Genomic DNA, 18,470 nt, shown 5'->3' on the forward strand with positions numbered 1-18,470 from the left:
TTTCGCACTGCTGAACACTCCAATTGGCCACCACCGGGCAAGTCCGATCTGCTACCACCGAACAGATCAGGAACTTCTCTGTGCCACCACCGGGCAAGTCCAATCTGCTGTCTCCAAACAGATCAGGGACTTCACTATGCCACCACCGGGCAAAACCGATCTGTTACCACTGAACAGATCACAGAGCTCTGATTCGCCACCACCGGGCAGGTCCGATCTGCTACCACCGAGCGGATCACGGAACCTCACTTCGCCACCACCGGGCAGATCCGATCTGCTACCTCCGAGCTGATCAAGGATCCTCAATTCGCCACCAACGGGCAAATCAAATCTGCTACCACCGAGCAGAAACCTTCACGTGCCTCCACCGGGCAACTCCGATCTGCAACAAAGATTGCAGATTTACAGAAAGAAAGGGCTGGCGCTCTAATCAACGCCGAATCCGCGCTAATTGCGGAAAATGAAAATTCTTGATGTGCAGGAATTTTGGCGCGTTTCACAGCCACGGATCAGCGCCAATTTTGTCGTTGTTTTCTCTGGCGCGTTTATCAGCTCCAAAACCGCGCCAATGGCGCGACTGTTCCTCCAAAAAACGCGCTAATTGCTGCAATCTTTCCAAAAAAAAAAAATCCGCTCCGAATCTCCGCTCCAACCCTTCCTTCGGCTCAGTGATGATCAGTCATCTGATGCCTCTTCGCTTCAGGTGTTACTGCAGCTCCACCTGATCACACAGCTATCTCTACATGTACTCCTACCAATACAGATGTGTAACTAATGATACATCCCAGAAAAAAAAAATTAAGGCTACCTCTACCCTAAGCTCTGATACCAAGATAAAAATAATTAAACTTTGAATTAATCAGAAGGAGTTGCAGCTCACAGGTGAGAACACCACCTGGAGACTGCACTCAACAAACAAGGAGGAGACTCTCGCTCACATTCACTCTGCCTTACATGAATGAATATTACATATTAAATACATCACTGAAAAATAGGTAGTTGTAAACAACCTCCTAAATTCTAGGAACAACTCCTAAACTAACAAGATGTGTTACAACCACATAACCATTTCTCCATTAATTCTAACTATTTCTTGTAGCATGGGCCATCATCACCGATTTGCATCGAAAAAATTTGTTTCTTCATTTGACCAAATTTCTGCAGTTTGATCGAATATTTGGTTGCATGGGGGTCGAATTCTGGCTGCGTAGGGGTCAGATTTGTTGGATGGTGCCACAATAACCTTGGACCTACAATGACTAAGTTAAAATTCATGTGTGTAGCGGTGGCAGCTTGACTCAAAGGCAGTGTGGTGAATCTGTCTGCTTGATCCATCTGCTTGTTGTGGAGGCTACTAGGAGGCCGAGTGGTGGAGCAACGAAGGCAAAGACCATGAGGCTACAAGCGAATCGATCACGTTCTCCTTGTGGATCGTGGTTGATCTACATGGAGGTGCAACAGTTAAAGGAGTTTGTCATGGTGGGAGGAACTGGCAAGCTCAGATTTTCTCACAGCAAGCCGAGGGCAAAGAGAAGTATTTAACGGTTTTGTCACAGAAGAAAGAACATGAAATTATGTTAGGTCATCGAGTAGAGAGGGAGTGCCGCGATGATCTGTGTAATCTCGAAATTATTGAAACTAAAGCAAAAGCTTTGTTGAATGTAGTTCGGCTAGAACTTGCTCTTAGTTCTCAAGGCTATGGTTTTCTTCATATTCCTGATAAATTATGAACTTCCAACTTCTGATGTAGTGAGGAAAAGAGCCAAAAACCCAATCATACATCTGCTGAGCTAAGTTGAGCGACGGCTAAAGAAGATCGTTTAGAAAGATCGTGCAGTATTTGTCAGTGGTTCCTTTGTGCGTGAGGCCAAGAGCAAGGTATTGTTGGTATGTGATCATTGTTTTTGTTGATCTATTTTTGAACCAAGGAAGGCTAAAAGTGAAAGGTAGACTATACTAAATTTGCCTTGTTGTTCGAGTGAATTTCGAATGCGGTGTTTTTATTTTTATTTTTGGGGTTATAATAATTATTTTTTAAAAATTGTTTGTCACATGTGATAAAGTTTTTATACATGAAAAAAGGGAGTCATTTTTTGAGGGTTTCTTAAAAAAAAACAAAGAGGGATCTTGGTTTTTTGCATCAAATTAAAGGAATTGTTATTTTATTAACAGAGCACCTATTTTTTTTAGATTTCTCCTTGGATCTGGAGATAGATCTGTCTTTTAAAGTGTTGGAGGTCAAATTTTATATTTCTTGAGGGATACCTGTCAAGATGAATAACCAGATGGCAGAAGCATATATGAATGAGAGCAGTAAGCTTGATAAATCAAATTACTCGAATTGGAAATTTAAGTTGCAGACCCTGTTGCAGACCCTGTTGGAGGGGAAAAATGCATGGGCAATTGTAACCGGTGACGAGTTGAAACTGACTGTAGCTACAGGTGTAACACTAGCAACAATCCAGGACTGGGAAAAGAGCGAGAAAAAAGAAAAAGTATTGTTAAAATTTTTAGTGAAGAACTATATTATCCCTCACATTCGTGAATGCAAATCAACAAATGACATCTAGAAAACCTCAAGGACTTGTACGAGATCAAAAACACAAATCACTTAGTGATTTTGAAAAACAAGATTCTCGACATTTAAATGGAGGAGATTGAATGAGTGGTTGCGTTCATTTATTGAATCAAGGAGCTCAAAGATAAAATGGGCGACATAGGAGAGAGTGTCAAACACTTATCTAGTCACAATTACCATGAATGGTATGACTAATGATTATCAAATGTTTATCACGAGTTCAAATGCGAGAGAGAAAACCCCCAATTTGGAATAATTGATAGGAATCATGATGCAAGAGGAAGAGAGGCGGAAGACCCTGAAACCCTTGAGTTCAGATCTTACTCTAATGGCGAAGAAGAAGCCCTTCAGAGGGGAGGAAAATGCAGGATAGAAAGATGAAAGTACACCACAGAGAAAACCACCTCAAGATATGTCCTCAAACAGAAGTGATTCAGGACCCAAATGTTTTTATTATGGTAGAGTTGGTAACATAGCTGAAAACTGTCAAAAGAAGAAATTTGATGAACGTTGCCATAGACATAAGATTCATGCAAGACACTTTGCTGATGAAGATCAAAATCAGAATCTCAGATTGCTTGTATATGATTTTGAATTCTCTATTGAGGATGGTGAGGCAAAAACCTAGTTTGCATAATCAAGAGCTTCCACTCACATGACAAGTAAGAGAGATTGGTTTGAGAATTTTAAAGAAACCTGCAGTGGTGAAAATATCTATCTTGGCGATGATAGAGGGTACTAGATCAAAGGGTATGGTAATTCTCGTGTCATTTTGCCTAATGGAAATATTAGACACATTCAAAATGTAATGTATTTACTTTGAATAAAAAAGAACCTGTTCTATGTTTCTATGATAACAGATCAGAACCTTAAGGTGGATTTTTTTAAGTCTTATTGTGTTATTAAAGATCTATTGGATCACACAAAGCCAATTGCATCAGGTATTCGAGCGGTAGGATTTTATAAGCTGAATGTAAGAAGTGCACCACACCAAGCTTTGACCTCATTAGTTATGAGTGCAGAAGACTTATGGCATCAAAGATTCGGTCATCTCAATTTAAATGACCTACCACTACTTCAGAAATGAGGTATGGTCAATGGTCTTCTTGTTTTAAAGAATATTCATGTTGATTGTGAAGCATGTTCTCTTGGGAAGATGCATAGAGATGAGTTTCGTGCAAATTTAAATAGAAAGAAGAGAGATATACTAGAAATTGTGCACACTGATTTGTGTGGGCTGATGCAAACAAGGTCATTAGGATGTGCCTATTATTTCTTATTGTTTGTTGATGATTGTATGAGATTTACTTGGGTATTTTTTCTCAAAAAGAAGATCATACTTCTAAATATTTTAAAGAGTTCGGAAGCATGATTGAAAAACAGACAGGAAAATTCATCAAAATTCTTCGCTCAAATCAAGGGGGAGAATACAAGAAGGGTGGTTTCATTAAATATTGAAAGTACCATGGGATAGTTCATCAGTTCAAAATTCCCAACACTCCTCAATAGGATGGGGTTGCAGAGATGAATAACATAAGCCTTGTGGAGTGTGCTCGAAGCATGTTAAAAGGTAAAAATCTATCTGATGGATTTTGGGAAGAACCAATAAATACTACAATTTATTTGAATAATAGTAGTCCAACAGAAAACCTTGATTTTAAAACTCAATTCGAAGCTTTATTAGGCTTTAAGTCTGCAATTAATCATTTAAGAGTTTTTGGCTCCAAAGTTTTTTCTCATGTTCCAAAAGAGGATAGGAAGAAACTAAATTCAAAGGCCATTAAATGCATTTTTGTTCAGTACTGCACAGAGTTTAAAGCTTATAATTTGTTTAATCCCTCTACTCATAAAGTGTTTGCAAGTAGAGATGTGGTATTCCATGAGTAGGTTGATGATGGAAACCATGAAAGAAGCAATGAAGATTGGCACATACCTTTTCTGGTGGAAGATGGAAGTGATGATAGAGACAACCATGAGAAGGAGCAACATCATCATCATCATCATCAACAACAACAACAAAAAAGGAAGAAGTGGATGGTACATATGCAAGTAGTAGGCCAAGTCCACCAAGGGATGATGAGAACAAATTTGAAGCCAGTCCACCCCTTAGGAGATCAGGTAGGCAAATTCAGTTGCCAACAAGATATAGGGATCATGCTCTTATAACTAATATGTTAAATGTTGTCGAACCCTCTAATTATAAACAAGCAAGTCAATATAGTGAATGGAGGGAAGCCATGGAAGAGGAATATGATTCAATTCTTAAAAACAAAACTTGGGATCTAGTTGAACGACCTGAAGGGAAACAAACCATACGTTGCAAATGGTTGTACAAGCCTAAATTTAAAGCAAATGAGAGTATAGACAAATATAAAGTTAGGCTAGTTGCAAAGGGGTACTTGCAAAAAGAAGGCATACACTATGACGAAACCTTCACCCCTGTAGCCTTATTATACACAATCAAAATATTAATTTCTTTAGCTACCAAATGTGAAGTCTGCATTCTTAAATGGGGAATTAAAAGAAGAAGTGTATTTAATGAAACCTGAAGGGTTTGTTAAACAGGGGGAGGAACATTTAATCTGTAGATTGAAGAAAGAATTGTATGGACTAAAACAGGCTCCGAGGTCGTGGTATGATAAAATCTAGTAATTTTTCCTACAACATAGTTATAAAAGAAGCAATAATGACCCTAATCTATATATTGTGTTTGATGAAAAGGGGAAAATTGTTTTGATTTCTTTATATGTAGAAGATCTTATCATTACAAGAAATGCTAATGAACTAATTAAAGAAATCAAAGAGTTGATGCCACAGCTTTTTGAGATAAAAGAAATCAGAGAGTTACACTATTATTTGGGTCTTGAAGTCTGGAGGGAGTACAACGAGACTTTTATGTCTCAGGGAAAGTATGTGAGGAGTCTGTTGAAAAAGTTTAGAATGGATCAGTGCAAAGCAACATCAACACCTTTATAAAATAATACCAAACCTCAGAATAATGATGGTTCAAAGGAGGTTGATGCAACACTGTATAGACAGTTGGTTGGGAGTTTAATTTACTTAACTACACCTATGCCGAATTTGGCTTTTGCTGTCAATGTATTGAGCGAATTCATGTTAGCGGCTCTTGAGAATCATTAGGATGCAGCAAAAGGTGTCTTAAGGTATCTTCAAGGAACCTTAGACTTTGGTATCAAATATACTGATTCATTTGATGTTAGATTGAAAGGTATTTCAGAATTAGACTGGGCCAGGAATCTAGATGACCGACGATCCATAACAGGCTATGCATTCAACATTCAGTCTGGGGTCATTGCATGGAGCAGAAAGAAGGAGAACATTGTATCCTTGTCTTCAGCAAAAGCAGAGTATCAAGCAATGAGTGCAGCAACATGTGAGGTAGATTGGTTGAGGAGATTTCTTCAGGATGCTAGAGAAGAACAAAAATATTTAATTTATAAATAGTTTTGAAATGTTTTATTTATAATTTCTATGTTCAAGTTAGGCATTGGAAGGTTTTCAGGTATATTTTCTCGTGTTATTTGTTATGGATTTGTTATATTTTCTGACGAAGATTTGGTGACTTATCAAATTGAATTTTAGATTCTCCACAATCTAATTTAAAACATCTAAAATGAATATTGGACCCCAAAAATTTTACTTTGCTTAAAAAAACTCCAAAATATATAACAGTGAGAGAGATTTATTAGACTTACCACACTAAGTTTTAAATTCTCCACAAACTATATAATACATATATGAAATCAAAAACTCATTTAAAACATTTAAAATAAATATTTTACCCAAAAAAATTTCACCTATTTAATCAAAATATTAAAATATACCATACTTAGACAGTCATTTTACTTATATATAATTAATATTTCTTATATATTTAAAAGAAAGGTGATCATAGTTTCTTTTTTAAACCAACAAACTGCTCCCTCTTCTTATCATCTTCCAATATTTGAAAACCCATTATGTAAAACAATCGTTTAAATCAGTGTAAGTAGAGGCAAACTTTGCGGGAAATGTTTTAAAAGCGATTGTGATATCAATATTATTGCCTCAGGCCTTCAGCGTTGATAGTCCCAAGCCTGCTGGGCAAGCCTATACTTTTGTTGTCTCCATTATATTGGATTATATTTGTTCTGGATTATATTTTTGTTGTCTCCATTATTTGGATACTTATGCTTCGTGTATTCCTAAATTATGATATGTGAACAAGGATTGGGATTTAAATGCCAAAGCGGGTACTTCACGTGTGTCTCCAAGGAGACCCAGTCACAAATATTATTTTACGCTGAAATATGCATACATCCAAATCATAATAAAACTTGCATCGGTATATGTAACTGCATCTTTAGACAACAGACTAGATTAAGCCATTCATAAGATGTATATAGAATTTCCAAATACAAAGTGGGCAACGCTTATTTTATGCGGTCAATCCGCGGGTATTATGTATTTGAGCAATACTTGTCTCCTAAGACTATGCACAAACTGATTGAATTTATGTAACACATTCAACCTATTTGTGCGTGATTATTCTATGTTTGGATTACAGATATGCTTGTCACAGGATGTTTGTCTTGCATATGCACCAGTACAGGAACTTATAATTCGGCTGCTTCATCAAAATTATATGTTCGATTTTAGGTAATTCTTTCCTTTAGGCCCACTTGTTCGAATGAACATCCTGTAATCATTGAACTTCATCTTTCGGTATCTCGGTGGGTTGGAATCATCAATCAGCTCCTTTAGAGGCCCGATTTCCTTGTCTCCATTAGGGTTACAGAAAACCGCGATCGACATTCGTTCCTTTTTCGAGTTCACAAGGCAGCTGTGTTCCACACTTTTGTAAATTCCGTTTGCCAATATCTGCGCGAAGAAAGAAATAGAAAGAACTATGACAATTGGCTGATTTTGACGGGTGAATGAAAAAAGTGATCGAAATACTGACCTCCATCTGGTCGGCTAGGTTTATCGTCAAAGCATCAACGACAGGGCGCACAGCCACCCAATAGTCGCCTTTGCGAACTTGGAGGCCCACGACATCATCCTGAAGCAGAACGGTTATTCCTCCAGGATCGGAGTGAGGGGACAGCCCATAAGTCAATTCCGGTTGTGGGTGTTGGAATAATAATTTTAAACTGCCACGAGCTGAACAGCGATTGGACTTTCCCTGCGATGCGATCTGATCGCATATCGCACTTTCCTTCGTCACCCTTGTGTGCATGCTTTGATTATCTGCGATGCGATATTTGCGATGCGATCGCAGATCGCAGATCGCATGATTTAAAGGTTATAGAGGCGGTGGCTCATCCCCTCTCTTCTTGCGATGCGATGGTGTGATAAGCCATGCATTAAATTCCAGCAAGATATTTTCAACCGTGTAATTAATGATATTTACTAGGGTTGGTAAATGTAGGTGAAATCTTAAATTTTACTATTTTTTTATTTTCACGGAAGTATGCAAAAGCAACACGTATTGAAAGATATTTGTGTGTTGTTCAATATAAAATGCAAGAGCAGAGACGCGTAGAGAGAGTAGAGAGGATTAAAAAGAAGAACTCTTTCTTCTCTGCAACGCACAACAGTGCTGAAGATATATTTTCTGGAACTGAAGTTCCTGTTGTAAATCCCTCTGAGTCGAGGAAGACAAATTCTGTAACAGTTTTTATTATTATTTTATATGATTAAAGATCCTGTAGAAAACCAGAGCGTTGTTCTCTGTGTTATTTTTTTCTTGTGTGTTTGAAATGAACAGAAATTTCCAACATGGTATCAGAGCTAGTCTAGGCACTCAGTGAGTCAAAAACAAGAGTTTGTTTTTTCACTGTAGGAGCTGTAAGAAGTTTCTTGAGCGTTTTTTTTTCTCTTCCAGTAGAGAAAGTTTTTTTTTACAATCAGTATCTCTTCTTTATTTTTCACAAGTTAAGATGGCAGATACTGGAACTGGTTTGACAAATCCCCAACTGCCACAGTTTAATGGGAAAAATTACAGTTATTGGTCCATAACAATGAAAGCATTGTTTGCTTCTCAAGGAATATGGGAGCTGGTTGAAACTGGCTATGCTGAACCAGTAGATGCAACAGCGTTGGCTGCTTTGACAGCAGCAGAAAGAGACCAGTTGAAGGGTGACAAAAAGAAGGATGCCAAAGCCCTCTTTTTCCTCTTCCAATCAGTACATGAAAGTGTTTTTCCGCGGATCGCAGCAGCAACAAAATCCAAGGAGGCATGGGATATTCTCAAAACTGCCTATCAAGGCATGGAGAAGGTGAAGACTGCAAAGTTGCAAATGTTGAGGAGAGACTTTGAAAATCTCAGCATGAAGGAATCTGAAACAATAGATTCATTCTTCACTCAGGTTATTGGCTTGATAACCCAGATAAGATCTCATGGTGAGATTCTTGAAGAAAGAAGGATTGTAGAGAAAATCTTGAGATGTTTACCCTCAAGGTTTGAATCTATTGTGGTAGCAATAGAAGAAACAAAAGATCTCTCACAGTTCACGGTAGATGAACTGAGTGCTTCTCTGTTGTCTCATGAACATAGACTGAGTAGAGGAACAGATTCCTCTTTTGAGCAAGCATTCAAGACTCAGATGTCTTTTGGCCAAAGACAAGGTCGAGGCAGAGCAAATAATAGAGGTCGTGGAAGAAGCCAAAACAGAGGCATAAATTATCCTGCAAGCACAAGCGGAAGGAGCTGCAATCAGAACCAAGATGAAGGTTCAAGCAAACAGCAAGCTCATGGACAAAGGTATGACAAATCCCAAGTCCAATGTCATTATTGTAAGAAATATGGGCACTATGCCAATGAATGTAGGAAAAAGCAAAGTGACATGAATAATAGGCAGAATGCTAATTTTGCAAATGAAGAAGATAAGAACCCAAAGAACGTGTTGTTAACATGTAACATAGCACAAGACAAACAAGAAGATTTTTGGTTCTTAGACTCAGGTTGTAGTAATCACATGACTGGAAATATTGCAATGTTTGCCAATCTGGATGAAAATGTGAAATCTGAGGTAACAACAGGGACTGATGATATGATATCTGTCAAGGGTAAGGGCAGAGTCAGTATCCGAGCAAAAAATGGAGAACAGATGATTGTGCCAGAGGTATACTATGTACCTGGTCTGAAATGTAATCTTTTGAGCATTGGACAGCTCATTAACAAAGGTTACAATGTGTTCTTCAAAGATGATTTGTGTACAATCAGAGACATACCTCCAAGTAAGAAGATCATTGCACAGGTGCAAATGACCAGCAATAGAATGTTTCCTCTCAAACTCCGGGTAGATTTGAAGGAAGGAAGAACTATTGCAGCTGTAACACAAGAAGTCTTTCAGGAACAACTGAAATATGTGAATTGGTTGTGGCATTTGAGATTTGGACATCTCAATTTCGGAGGCCTGAATTTGTTGCACAGAAAGGGAATGGTAAAGGGATTACCATTGATCGAGAAACCAGACAGCCTTTGTGAAGGCTGCATCTTGGGCAAGCAACACAAAGAAAGCTTTCCAGCAGGAAAGAGTATAAGGGCAAAAGCACCATTAGAAATTGTTCACTCTGATGTGTGTGGACCGATGCAAACACCATCATTTGCCGGAAATAGATATGTTTTAACTTTCATTGATGATTACACCAGAAAGACATGGGTGTATATGCTGAAACAGAAGAGTGAAGTGTTTGAGAAATTCCGCCACTTCAAAACTCTTGTGGAGAAGCAGTGTGGGCATTATATCAAAGTGCTCAGAACAGATAGAGGAGGAGAGTACATCTCCCAAGACTTTCTGCGTTTTTGTAGAGAGAATGGCATACGAAAGGAGTTCACCGCAAGGTATACACCTCAGCAAAACGGTGTTGCTGAAAGAAAGAATAGGACCATTCTTGACATGGTCAGAAGTATGCTGAAGGCAAAACACTTGCCGCATGAGTATTGGGCAGAAGCTGTTACTTGCGCAGTTTACATCTTGAATAGATGCCCAACTAAAGCTGTCATGAACAGAATACCAGAAGAAGCATGGAGTGGTCAAAATCAAACAGTCACTCACATGAGAGTATTCGGTTGTGTGGCATATGCACATGTACCGGATCAGCTAAGGAAGAAGCTTGATAGTAAGGGGGAGAAGTGTGTCTTTATTGGCTATTGTGATGAGTCAAAAGCATACAAACTCTATAATCCATCCACCAAGAAATTGATAGTAAGCAGAGATGTGCAGTTCATTGAAGATGAAGCTTGGGATGGAAGCTTAGAGAAGACTGTGAATGTGAAGACAATTGTGTCTCACGAAGAAGAAGAGGAAGGGACAGCAGCAAATAATCCTTCCTTGGTGGCTCCTCCTCCACCACAGCAAGCACAACAAACCACACCACAATCTGGAATTCGAACAGCCTCAAGAAGTCAAGGAAGTGCTTCTCCAAGCACACCACAGGGATCAGATATACCCTCAAGTTCGGATGGAACTCCAAGCACACCAAGAAGACCAAGATTCAGAAATCTGAATGAGATTTATGAACAAGGAGAGGTAAGTAACAATACCAGTCTGAATTCATTATTTGCTTTATATTGTCATGTTGATGACCCAGTCCATTTTGAAGATGCTGTAAATGAAGATAAATGGATTAAAGCAATGAATGAAGAAATTGGTGCAATTGAGAAGAGTAAAACATGGGAGTTAGTGGACCTCCCTGTAGGCAAAGATGCCATTGGAGTTAAGTGGGTCTATAAGACCAAAAGCAATGCTGAAGGCAAGATTGACAGGCATAAAGCAAGACTTGTTGTGAAAGGCTACAAGCAGCAACAAGGCAAAGACTATGATGAAACCTTTGCACCAGTAGCAAGGATGGAAACAGTCAGAACAGTGTTGTCTATTGTAGCACAACACAAATGGAAGATTTGTCAGATGGATGTTAAATCTGCATTCCTGAATGGAGTGTTGAAAGAAGAGGTTTACGTTGATCAACCTCCGGGCTATGAAGTTGAAGGCCAAGAGCATAAAGTCTGTAAACTGAAAAAGGCTCTTTATGGGCTGAAGCAAGCTCCAAGAGCATGGTACAGCAGAATAGATGCTTATCTGATTGAAAGTGGGTTTGATAAGTGTGATGGTGAACCCACACTCTACATAAAACAGAATGACGGTAAGATTCTTATTGTTGTTTTATATGTAGATGATCTGATTTTTACTAGCAATGATGCTTCTCTCATTGCTGATTTTAAAGCAGTCATGAAAAGTGAATTTGAAATGACTGACTTGGGCTTCTTAAGATATTTTCGTGGAATTGAAGTCGACCAAAGTGAAAATGGCGTTTTCATTTCTCCAGATAAATATGTAGAAGCAGTGTTAAAGAGATTCAACATGCAGAACAGCAAGGCAGCTGTGACTCCAACTGTAGTGGGGTTGAAATTGACCAAAGAAGAGAACAACAAGGATTTTGATCCAAAATTGTACAAGAGCATAGTTGGCAGCCTTATGTACTTGACTGCAACTAGGCCAGACATTATGCACGCTGTGAGTTTAATCTCTAGATTTATGGAAAGACCGAAAGAGACTCATTGGCAGGCAGCCAAGAGGATTCTAAGGTATGTGAATGGAACGAAGGGGTTTGGTATTTTATACTCCTCTTCTGAAAGTTTCGTGTTGACAGGTTACACTGACAGTGATTGGGCTGGAAGTGTTGATGATAGGAAAAGCACATCAGGATATGTGTTTAATATGGGATCGGGAGCCATCTCATGGGCTTCCAAGAAGCAACCAGTTGTAGCGTTGTCTACAGCAGAGGCAGAATATGTGGCAGCAACAACAGCAGCATGCCAAGCAGTGTGGCTGAGAAGAATTCTCAGAGACTTGTGTCATGAACAAGGAAAGGGCACAACCATTTACTGTGAGAATAGCTCAGCAATAGCATTGTCTAAAAATTTTGTTTTTCATAAAAGGACAAAGCACATAGACACCAAATTTCACTTCATACGTGAATTGGTTAACAATGGTGAGATTGTTTTGCAGCACTGCAAAACAGAGGAACAGCTAGCTGATATCTTGACAAAACCATTGGCAAAGAAAAGCTTTGATCATTTCAGGACATGTCTGGGTATGCAGAAAAAACCCAGCAGTTAAAATTAAGGGGGAGTGTTGGAATAATAATTTTAAACTGCCGCGAGCTGAACAGCGATTGGACTTTCCCTGCGATGCGATCTGATCGCATATCGCACTTTCCTTCGTCACCCTTGTGTGCATGCTTAGATTATCTGCGATGCGATATTTGCGATGCGATCGCAGATCGCATGATTTAAAGGTTATAAAGGCGGTGGCTCATCCCCTCTCTTCTTGCGATGCGATGGTGTGATAAGCCATGCATTAAATTCCAGCAAGATATTTTCAACCGTGTAATTAATGATATTTACTAGGGTTGGTAAATGTAGGTGAAATCTTAAATTTTACTATTTTTTTATTTTCACGGAAGTATGCAAAAGCAACACGTATTGAAAGATATTTGTGTGTTCTTCGATATAAAAACAAATATGCAAGAGCAGAGAGAGTAGAGAGGATTAAAAAGAAGAACTCTTTCTTCTCTGCAACGCACAGCAGTGCTGAAGATATATTTTCTGGAACTGAAGTTCCTGTTGTAAATCCCTCTGAGTCGAGGAAGACAAATTCTGTAACAGTTTTTATTATTATTTTATATGATTAAAGATCCTGTAGAAAACCAGAGCGTTGTTCTCTGTGTTATTTTTTTCTTGTGTTTGAAATGAACAGAAATTTCCAACAGTGGGCATACGGGGTAATAGTTGACTCGAACAGAAATCCCAATTCCCTCCTCGCCTGCAAAAGCTTCATTTGGATGGTCCGGAGGCAGGCCCAGGTTTTCCCAAAACACAGACAGCAAGGTGTTACATAGTTGCAGCATTCCTTCGCAGTACTCCTTCATTATACTCCTGTGATGTCGACACAAAGAAGCAATAATGAAATTTCCAGAGTAGCTACACAAACAAGAGAAAAGGAGCACTTCCTGTTTTATCTTGCAACCCAACCGATAAACATCACTTCCACTCTCATAATTAGGATAAAAATAAAGAACTATATAGATTCCGTAATGAAACTTGTAAATGATGCTCCATTGACTCCATATAGATGCATGCAAGTGGAATTTTGAATATAAACGAAGAATAAAAATGCAACGTTGAATGGAAAGGGAGTTCCTGCATCACCTGTATTCATCCGGTTTGGATGGCAATCTGTACTCCTCTCGTATGGAGAGAGGCAAGTAGTTGTGATAATAGTAATCCCCCCAGTCGAGAATCGCACCTTGCTGCACACCAGTTCGACTACCATATCCAACGTAAGTCCCAGGATCGTTGGCGTGTTTCTGCTTCTCCTCCAACGGCAGACAAAAGAACTCTCTCGACACCTCACGTACGGACATGAGAAGTTTCGCAGAAACTCCATGGTTAATAACTTGAAAGAATCCCCACTCTCTACATGCATCTGATATGTCTTCCATGGTCGTATTCCGGCGTTCGTCGTAGAGACCAGCGAGGTCTATGATGGGTATCTCCTCTGTTAACAGCCGCAACTTCGGGGGCCTCTCGTGATCAGGCCTGATGTATCTGGATGGCAAGCTTTCAATGCCGCTCTCTGAAATACACTGGACTCTGGTTATTGTCTCAGGCCACTCCATTGGATGGCAATGTCCAAAACACAAATGATCAAAGTGTTGAACAATATAAATGGCCAAGGGACTGCTAGCAGTCTGTAATCTCACAAATAGATATCTACCGCATTCTCTCCCTTGCCATCCCGGAGGTCGTATATATGCCCGAAGCGAGGAATTTGAGCACAAGATGTTAAAATAATACAACCAAACCGGGGGATTATTAAACTCAAGAAAAAGGATGGGAAACCGTAACGTTGTACCAAAAGGGGAGAATCGACTAGGCATCATAATCAGCCACTCAAAAACTGACTTACCTCATGAAGAGTAACAACTACGTGCCCTCGAGATAATAGAATTTCTAAGTGTGTGACATGGCCTCGTGGTCGTTCTGGAGACATAATTTATTGATAGCGTTGAGTGGTCAGAGCCTGAAAGTCAGTTTGCATGGGAATCTCCCATATATCATCACATGTTATTTGAGGTATCACATGCCATGTAAGGAAATAATACATGGAAATCGGAAAATACAGTCTTTATATATCCAAATAAAAGAATTCCCTCCACTTTCTTTACATGTGAAATTGCGTTGATTAAATTGTGATTAAGCAAAAATATAATCTTTTATCATCCCTAACTTAAGACTGCTTCAACTTTCTTTATACATTAGAAATTGCGTATATAATCAAACCAGAAATGCGGATATAATCAAACCAGTGACATTTGAACAACCTGAAATTTTCGAAATTAATAAGTGACTTCGCACGCAGATTGCAACCGAGGTCTCCAGCTTCACGTTCAACGGGAGCTACATTGTCGTAACGACGGGGAAACCATAGATATACATAAGGCTCCGCCGAGCCAAAAAAAAGGCTTTCTATTATTTGTAACGGTTAGAAGGTTGCTTCAGAGCCGATTTCATAAAAAAAAATAATAATAAGTTAAAGTTGATTGGTATAAGTAAATGTTGGTTCAATTAATAAAAAAAAATTAAATAACAAAAATAATAAAATTCAATTTGTTATATTTTGATTTTGTTATTAACTTGTGATTGTGAGAGGTGGTCAGAGTAGATGTGTAGATGTAATGCAAGTATGTAAACTATTCTAAATGTTGGTTTACTTATTAATAATAAGTGAGAAGTGGTTGGTGAGTACACACATTTGGTTCAATTAATAATAAAAAGTTAAAGTAATAAAAATAATACAATTCAATTTGTTATATTTTGATTTTGTTATTAACTTATGAATAAGTTTTGTTACATTACCATGAGCCAATACCATGTCTTATCAATATGGTAAGCTCAAAAACCATTACTTATTTCAAAACCAAAATGTTTTATAAGGATATGACAAGATTCTTAATGGATATTCACCCTCACTTTATAGTAACTTGTAGAAATTTGGCTTTGTTACAATTCCATGGGCCAATACTTATCAATAACGCATGCCAAAAAAAGATAACTTATTTCACAAGCAAACTATTTTATAACAATATAAAAATATTCTTAACCATAGATATTCATCCCCACTGTACCATGGATATTGTTAACTTCTAAATAGATTTCATTACAATACCATGGCTTAACAATACCACAAGCCCAAAAAACATAACTTATTTCACAATCAAAATATTCTATTCAATATGACAAGATTCATAGTCATGGATATTCACCACCACTTTGTCATGAACTTGTGAATAGACTTTGCTACAATAGCATGGGCTAATACCATGGCTTATCAATAACACATGCCCAAAAACTAAATCTGATTTTACAATAAAAATTGTCTTATTTTAATTTAATTTTATATCATTTTTTATAGAATTTAGGCTTGTGTGATCCATATCAAGTTTTTGAAACATGTTTATTTTTTGGTTATTTATTTAAATTGAAAGTAAATATTTTTCCCGTAATTTTTTGTCTATTCAAAATTAATCTTTTCTTTTTAAATGTTGGAGCGATCTATCTCACTATTGAACTGATCTGATTCTTCATCTTGTGGTGATGATGAACCACACTGGTTGGTTCGAAACATGTCGGAAAAATAATTTTGATGTGATTATCACCAAAAATATGTCTCAAAAACTTTTTTTAACTGAATCCAATAGGAAAAGGGTTATAATTAATTTTTAGATGTATAAAAACCCTCTATCTTCATGACTACTAAAAATATTCCCATAGAAATTAAATTAAGGTTTGATTAAAACTAAAAATGATAATACCTTTACATTTAAAGATGTGAAATTTATATAATACAAATAGTATTAGTAAGAACCAACATAGATCCATGTTAACTAAGGATCTAGGCATGATAACAAGAAAAGTGAAGGGAAGAGAGAGGGAGGGAGGGAGATAGTGAAAAGGTTGGAGGGTGGACAGAGAGAAAGAGAGAGAGAAAGAGAGAGAGAGAGTGATGGGGGGGGGACTAGAGAGGGAGGTGGGAGATAGAGGAAAGAAGAGATAGGATGGGATAGAAAGAGTGTGGCCTTTGTAAACCAATGCTCTCCTCCTGATTATACCTTTCTGAGCATTTGTTACAATAAAAGTTGTTACCTCTATCAGCTCTACCATTCCTCTGTTGTGAGCAGACTCACCCCTCCGACTACGAAGAGGAATATCGTGAGACCTATCCCTCTCTACCAATGCAACACTCTAACACTCTTTGTCAATTTCATGCTTCCACTCATACCTGTTTCTGCAAACCAACAGAATATGTGCGCTCTTTCTCCATTCCTATTTCAAATGTTACCTCTGCATTTTAGTTGTGCATTAATTCCAAGTCCATGCTCCTGGTGCATTTTCTGTGATTTTATTTGAAGTCTTGAGAAATGAGTTGAAGCAGTTCTTGTGAAAGTCAATGAATCGAAACATTAAATCTTTGGTCATGTCACTAGAATATATTAATTTTTGATCATGATATTTGACTATGTTGGAATGGAGCTATCGACGAGAAAGGGAGTGTCATTGACTGGAAATGGAGTGTTGAGTTTTTGAAGAGAAGTATTGGATGTTGTTTCAAAGCTCTACATAGAATGGTTCGAATTACATCTGTGTTGGCAGCAAATATCTCTCGATGCATTGGGTATATGTTTCATCTCTCTGTGTTGAATTTATGATGGATATGGATTAGCATTGATGTTGTGAGTATTGCTGGTTCAAAACCTGTATTAATGCTATGACATGGTTGTTACTGCATTAAATTTTATTGACTTCTGTTGCGTTAAACTTTATTGGACGACCAAAACAAGCTGAATTTTCTTTGCATGGCCTAAAACCATGTGGAAAGTGTTTGCAAAAGTGGTATATTGGCGTTATGCTCCAATGACATACACTAGCTTCCCAGTACTACATGTTTCACTTACTATACTCATCGAATCTACTGTGACTACAAAGGCATCAGCCGACGCAAGGTGCTCTATCTGTGGGTTTGGATCTTGGCCATCCCAAATATAGACCTTTTGATGACTACCAAATTCTTTCCACATTATGTTACACACCTGAAGAGGCGTTCTTCTCTAGAAAGAAATGCGTGCAATCTCACATTTACCAAGAACCTTATATAGAGCATCTATTAGCTTCACAACAAGGTCTGTGCCATATTTACAATGTCTTGTAGGTCCCCCTATATTCACAACAAGCAATGGCTTTGGAAGTGGTGCTAATTTATCATGCCATTATGCAGCAACCATTCGTAATGTGGCAAAATCAGCGTGGTGCAAAGCTCCAAGTGTAAGCACCACTTTTCTATTTGGTGGTTCTCTAGGAGTTATCTAATTCCATGGAAAATGAGGAACTTGTTGCCTTCCAGCAGGAGTCAAAGCATGAAAATCATGGTGAGGGGTTACTACCAAGTCAAATCGATCGAGCTGACACCTCGGGTGTTGTATGTGTATTACAAATGTAATTTGGGGAGTAAGTATTTTTAGTGTACTTGCAATTGAAACTGTGTCTCGACTAGATGCAACAACCAGCAATGGTCCCTCTTTGTCTGTAACTTCACGAGCCATTATTACCTCTGCATTGAAACTTATGCCTAATTTCAGCATTGAATATATTGTATGTTGATCGAGCTCACCATGTGTCTTGGTCTATATTGTTGCATTGAAGATGAGTTGAATTAAATGGGTAAACTTTGAGCTATATGGTTGCACCAATGTTGTTGTCTTTATGGATAAAATAGACTTGAGAAATCAATAGTATTGTTTGCATTAAAGGGATATTCCACATTGG

General features: G+C 38.1%; 1 protein-coding gene and 1 pseudogene across 1 annotated transcript; both read right to left on the reverse strand.

The window, feature by feature from the left end:
* Positions 1-7,219: 7,219 nt before the first annotated feature.
* LOC149201160 (jasmonate-induced oxygenase 1-like) lies at positions 7,220-14,266 on the reverse strand. Its single transcript, XM_089401214.1, has 4 exons — positions 13,797-14,266; positions 13,356-13,523; positions 7,542-7,731; positions 7,220-7,459 (listed from the first exon to the last, which is right to left on the reverse strand). The coding sequence occupies exons 1-4, from the start codon at positions 14,264-14,266 to the stop codon at positions 7,220-7,222; spliced, it is 1,068 nt and encodes a 355-aa protein (XP_089257340.1).
* A 3,285-nt stretch (positions 14,267-17,551) lies between these two features.
* On the reverse strand, positions 17,552-18,247 carry LOC149201161 (mitochondrial fission protein ELM1 pseudogene; annotated as a pseudogene).
* Positions 18,248-18,470: the final 223 nt, after the last annotated feature.

The sequence above is a fragment of the Pinus tabuliformis genome, chromosome 2_1, assembly GCF_031772625.1.
Source record: "Pinus tabuliformis cultivar Carrire ecotype Pingquan chromosome 2_1, CPIR1, whole genome shotgun sequence".
NCBI lineage: Eukaryota > Viridiplantae > Streptophyta > Pinopsida > Pinales > Pinaceae > Pinus > Pinus tabuliformis.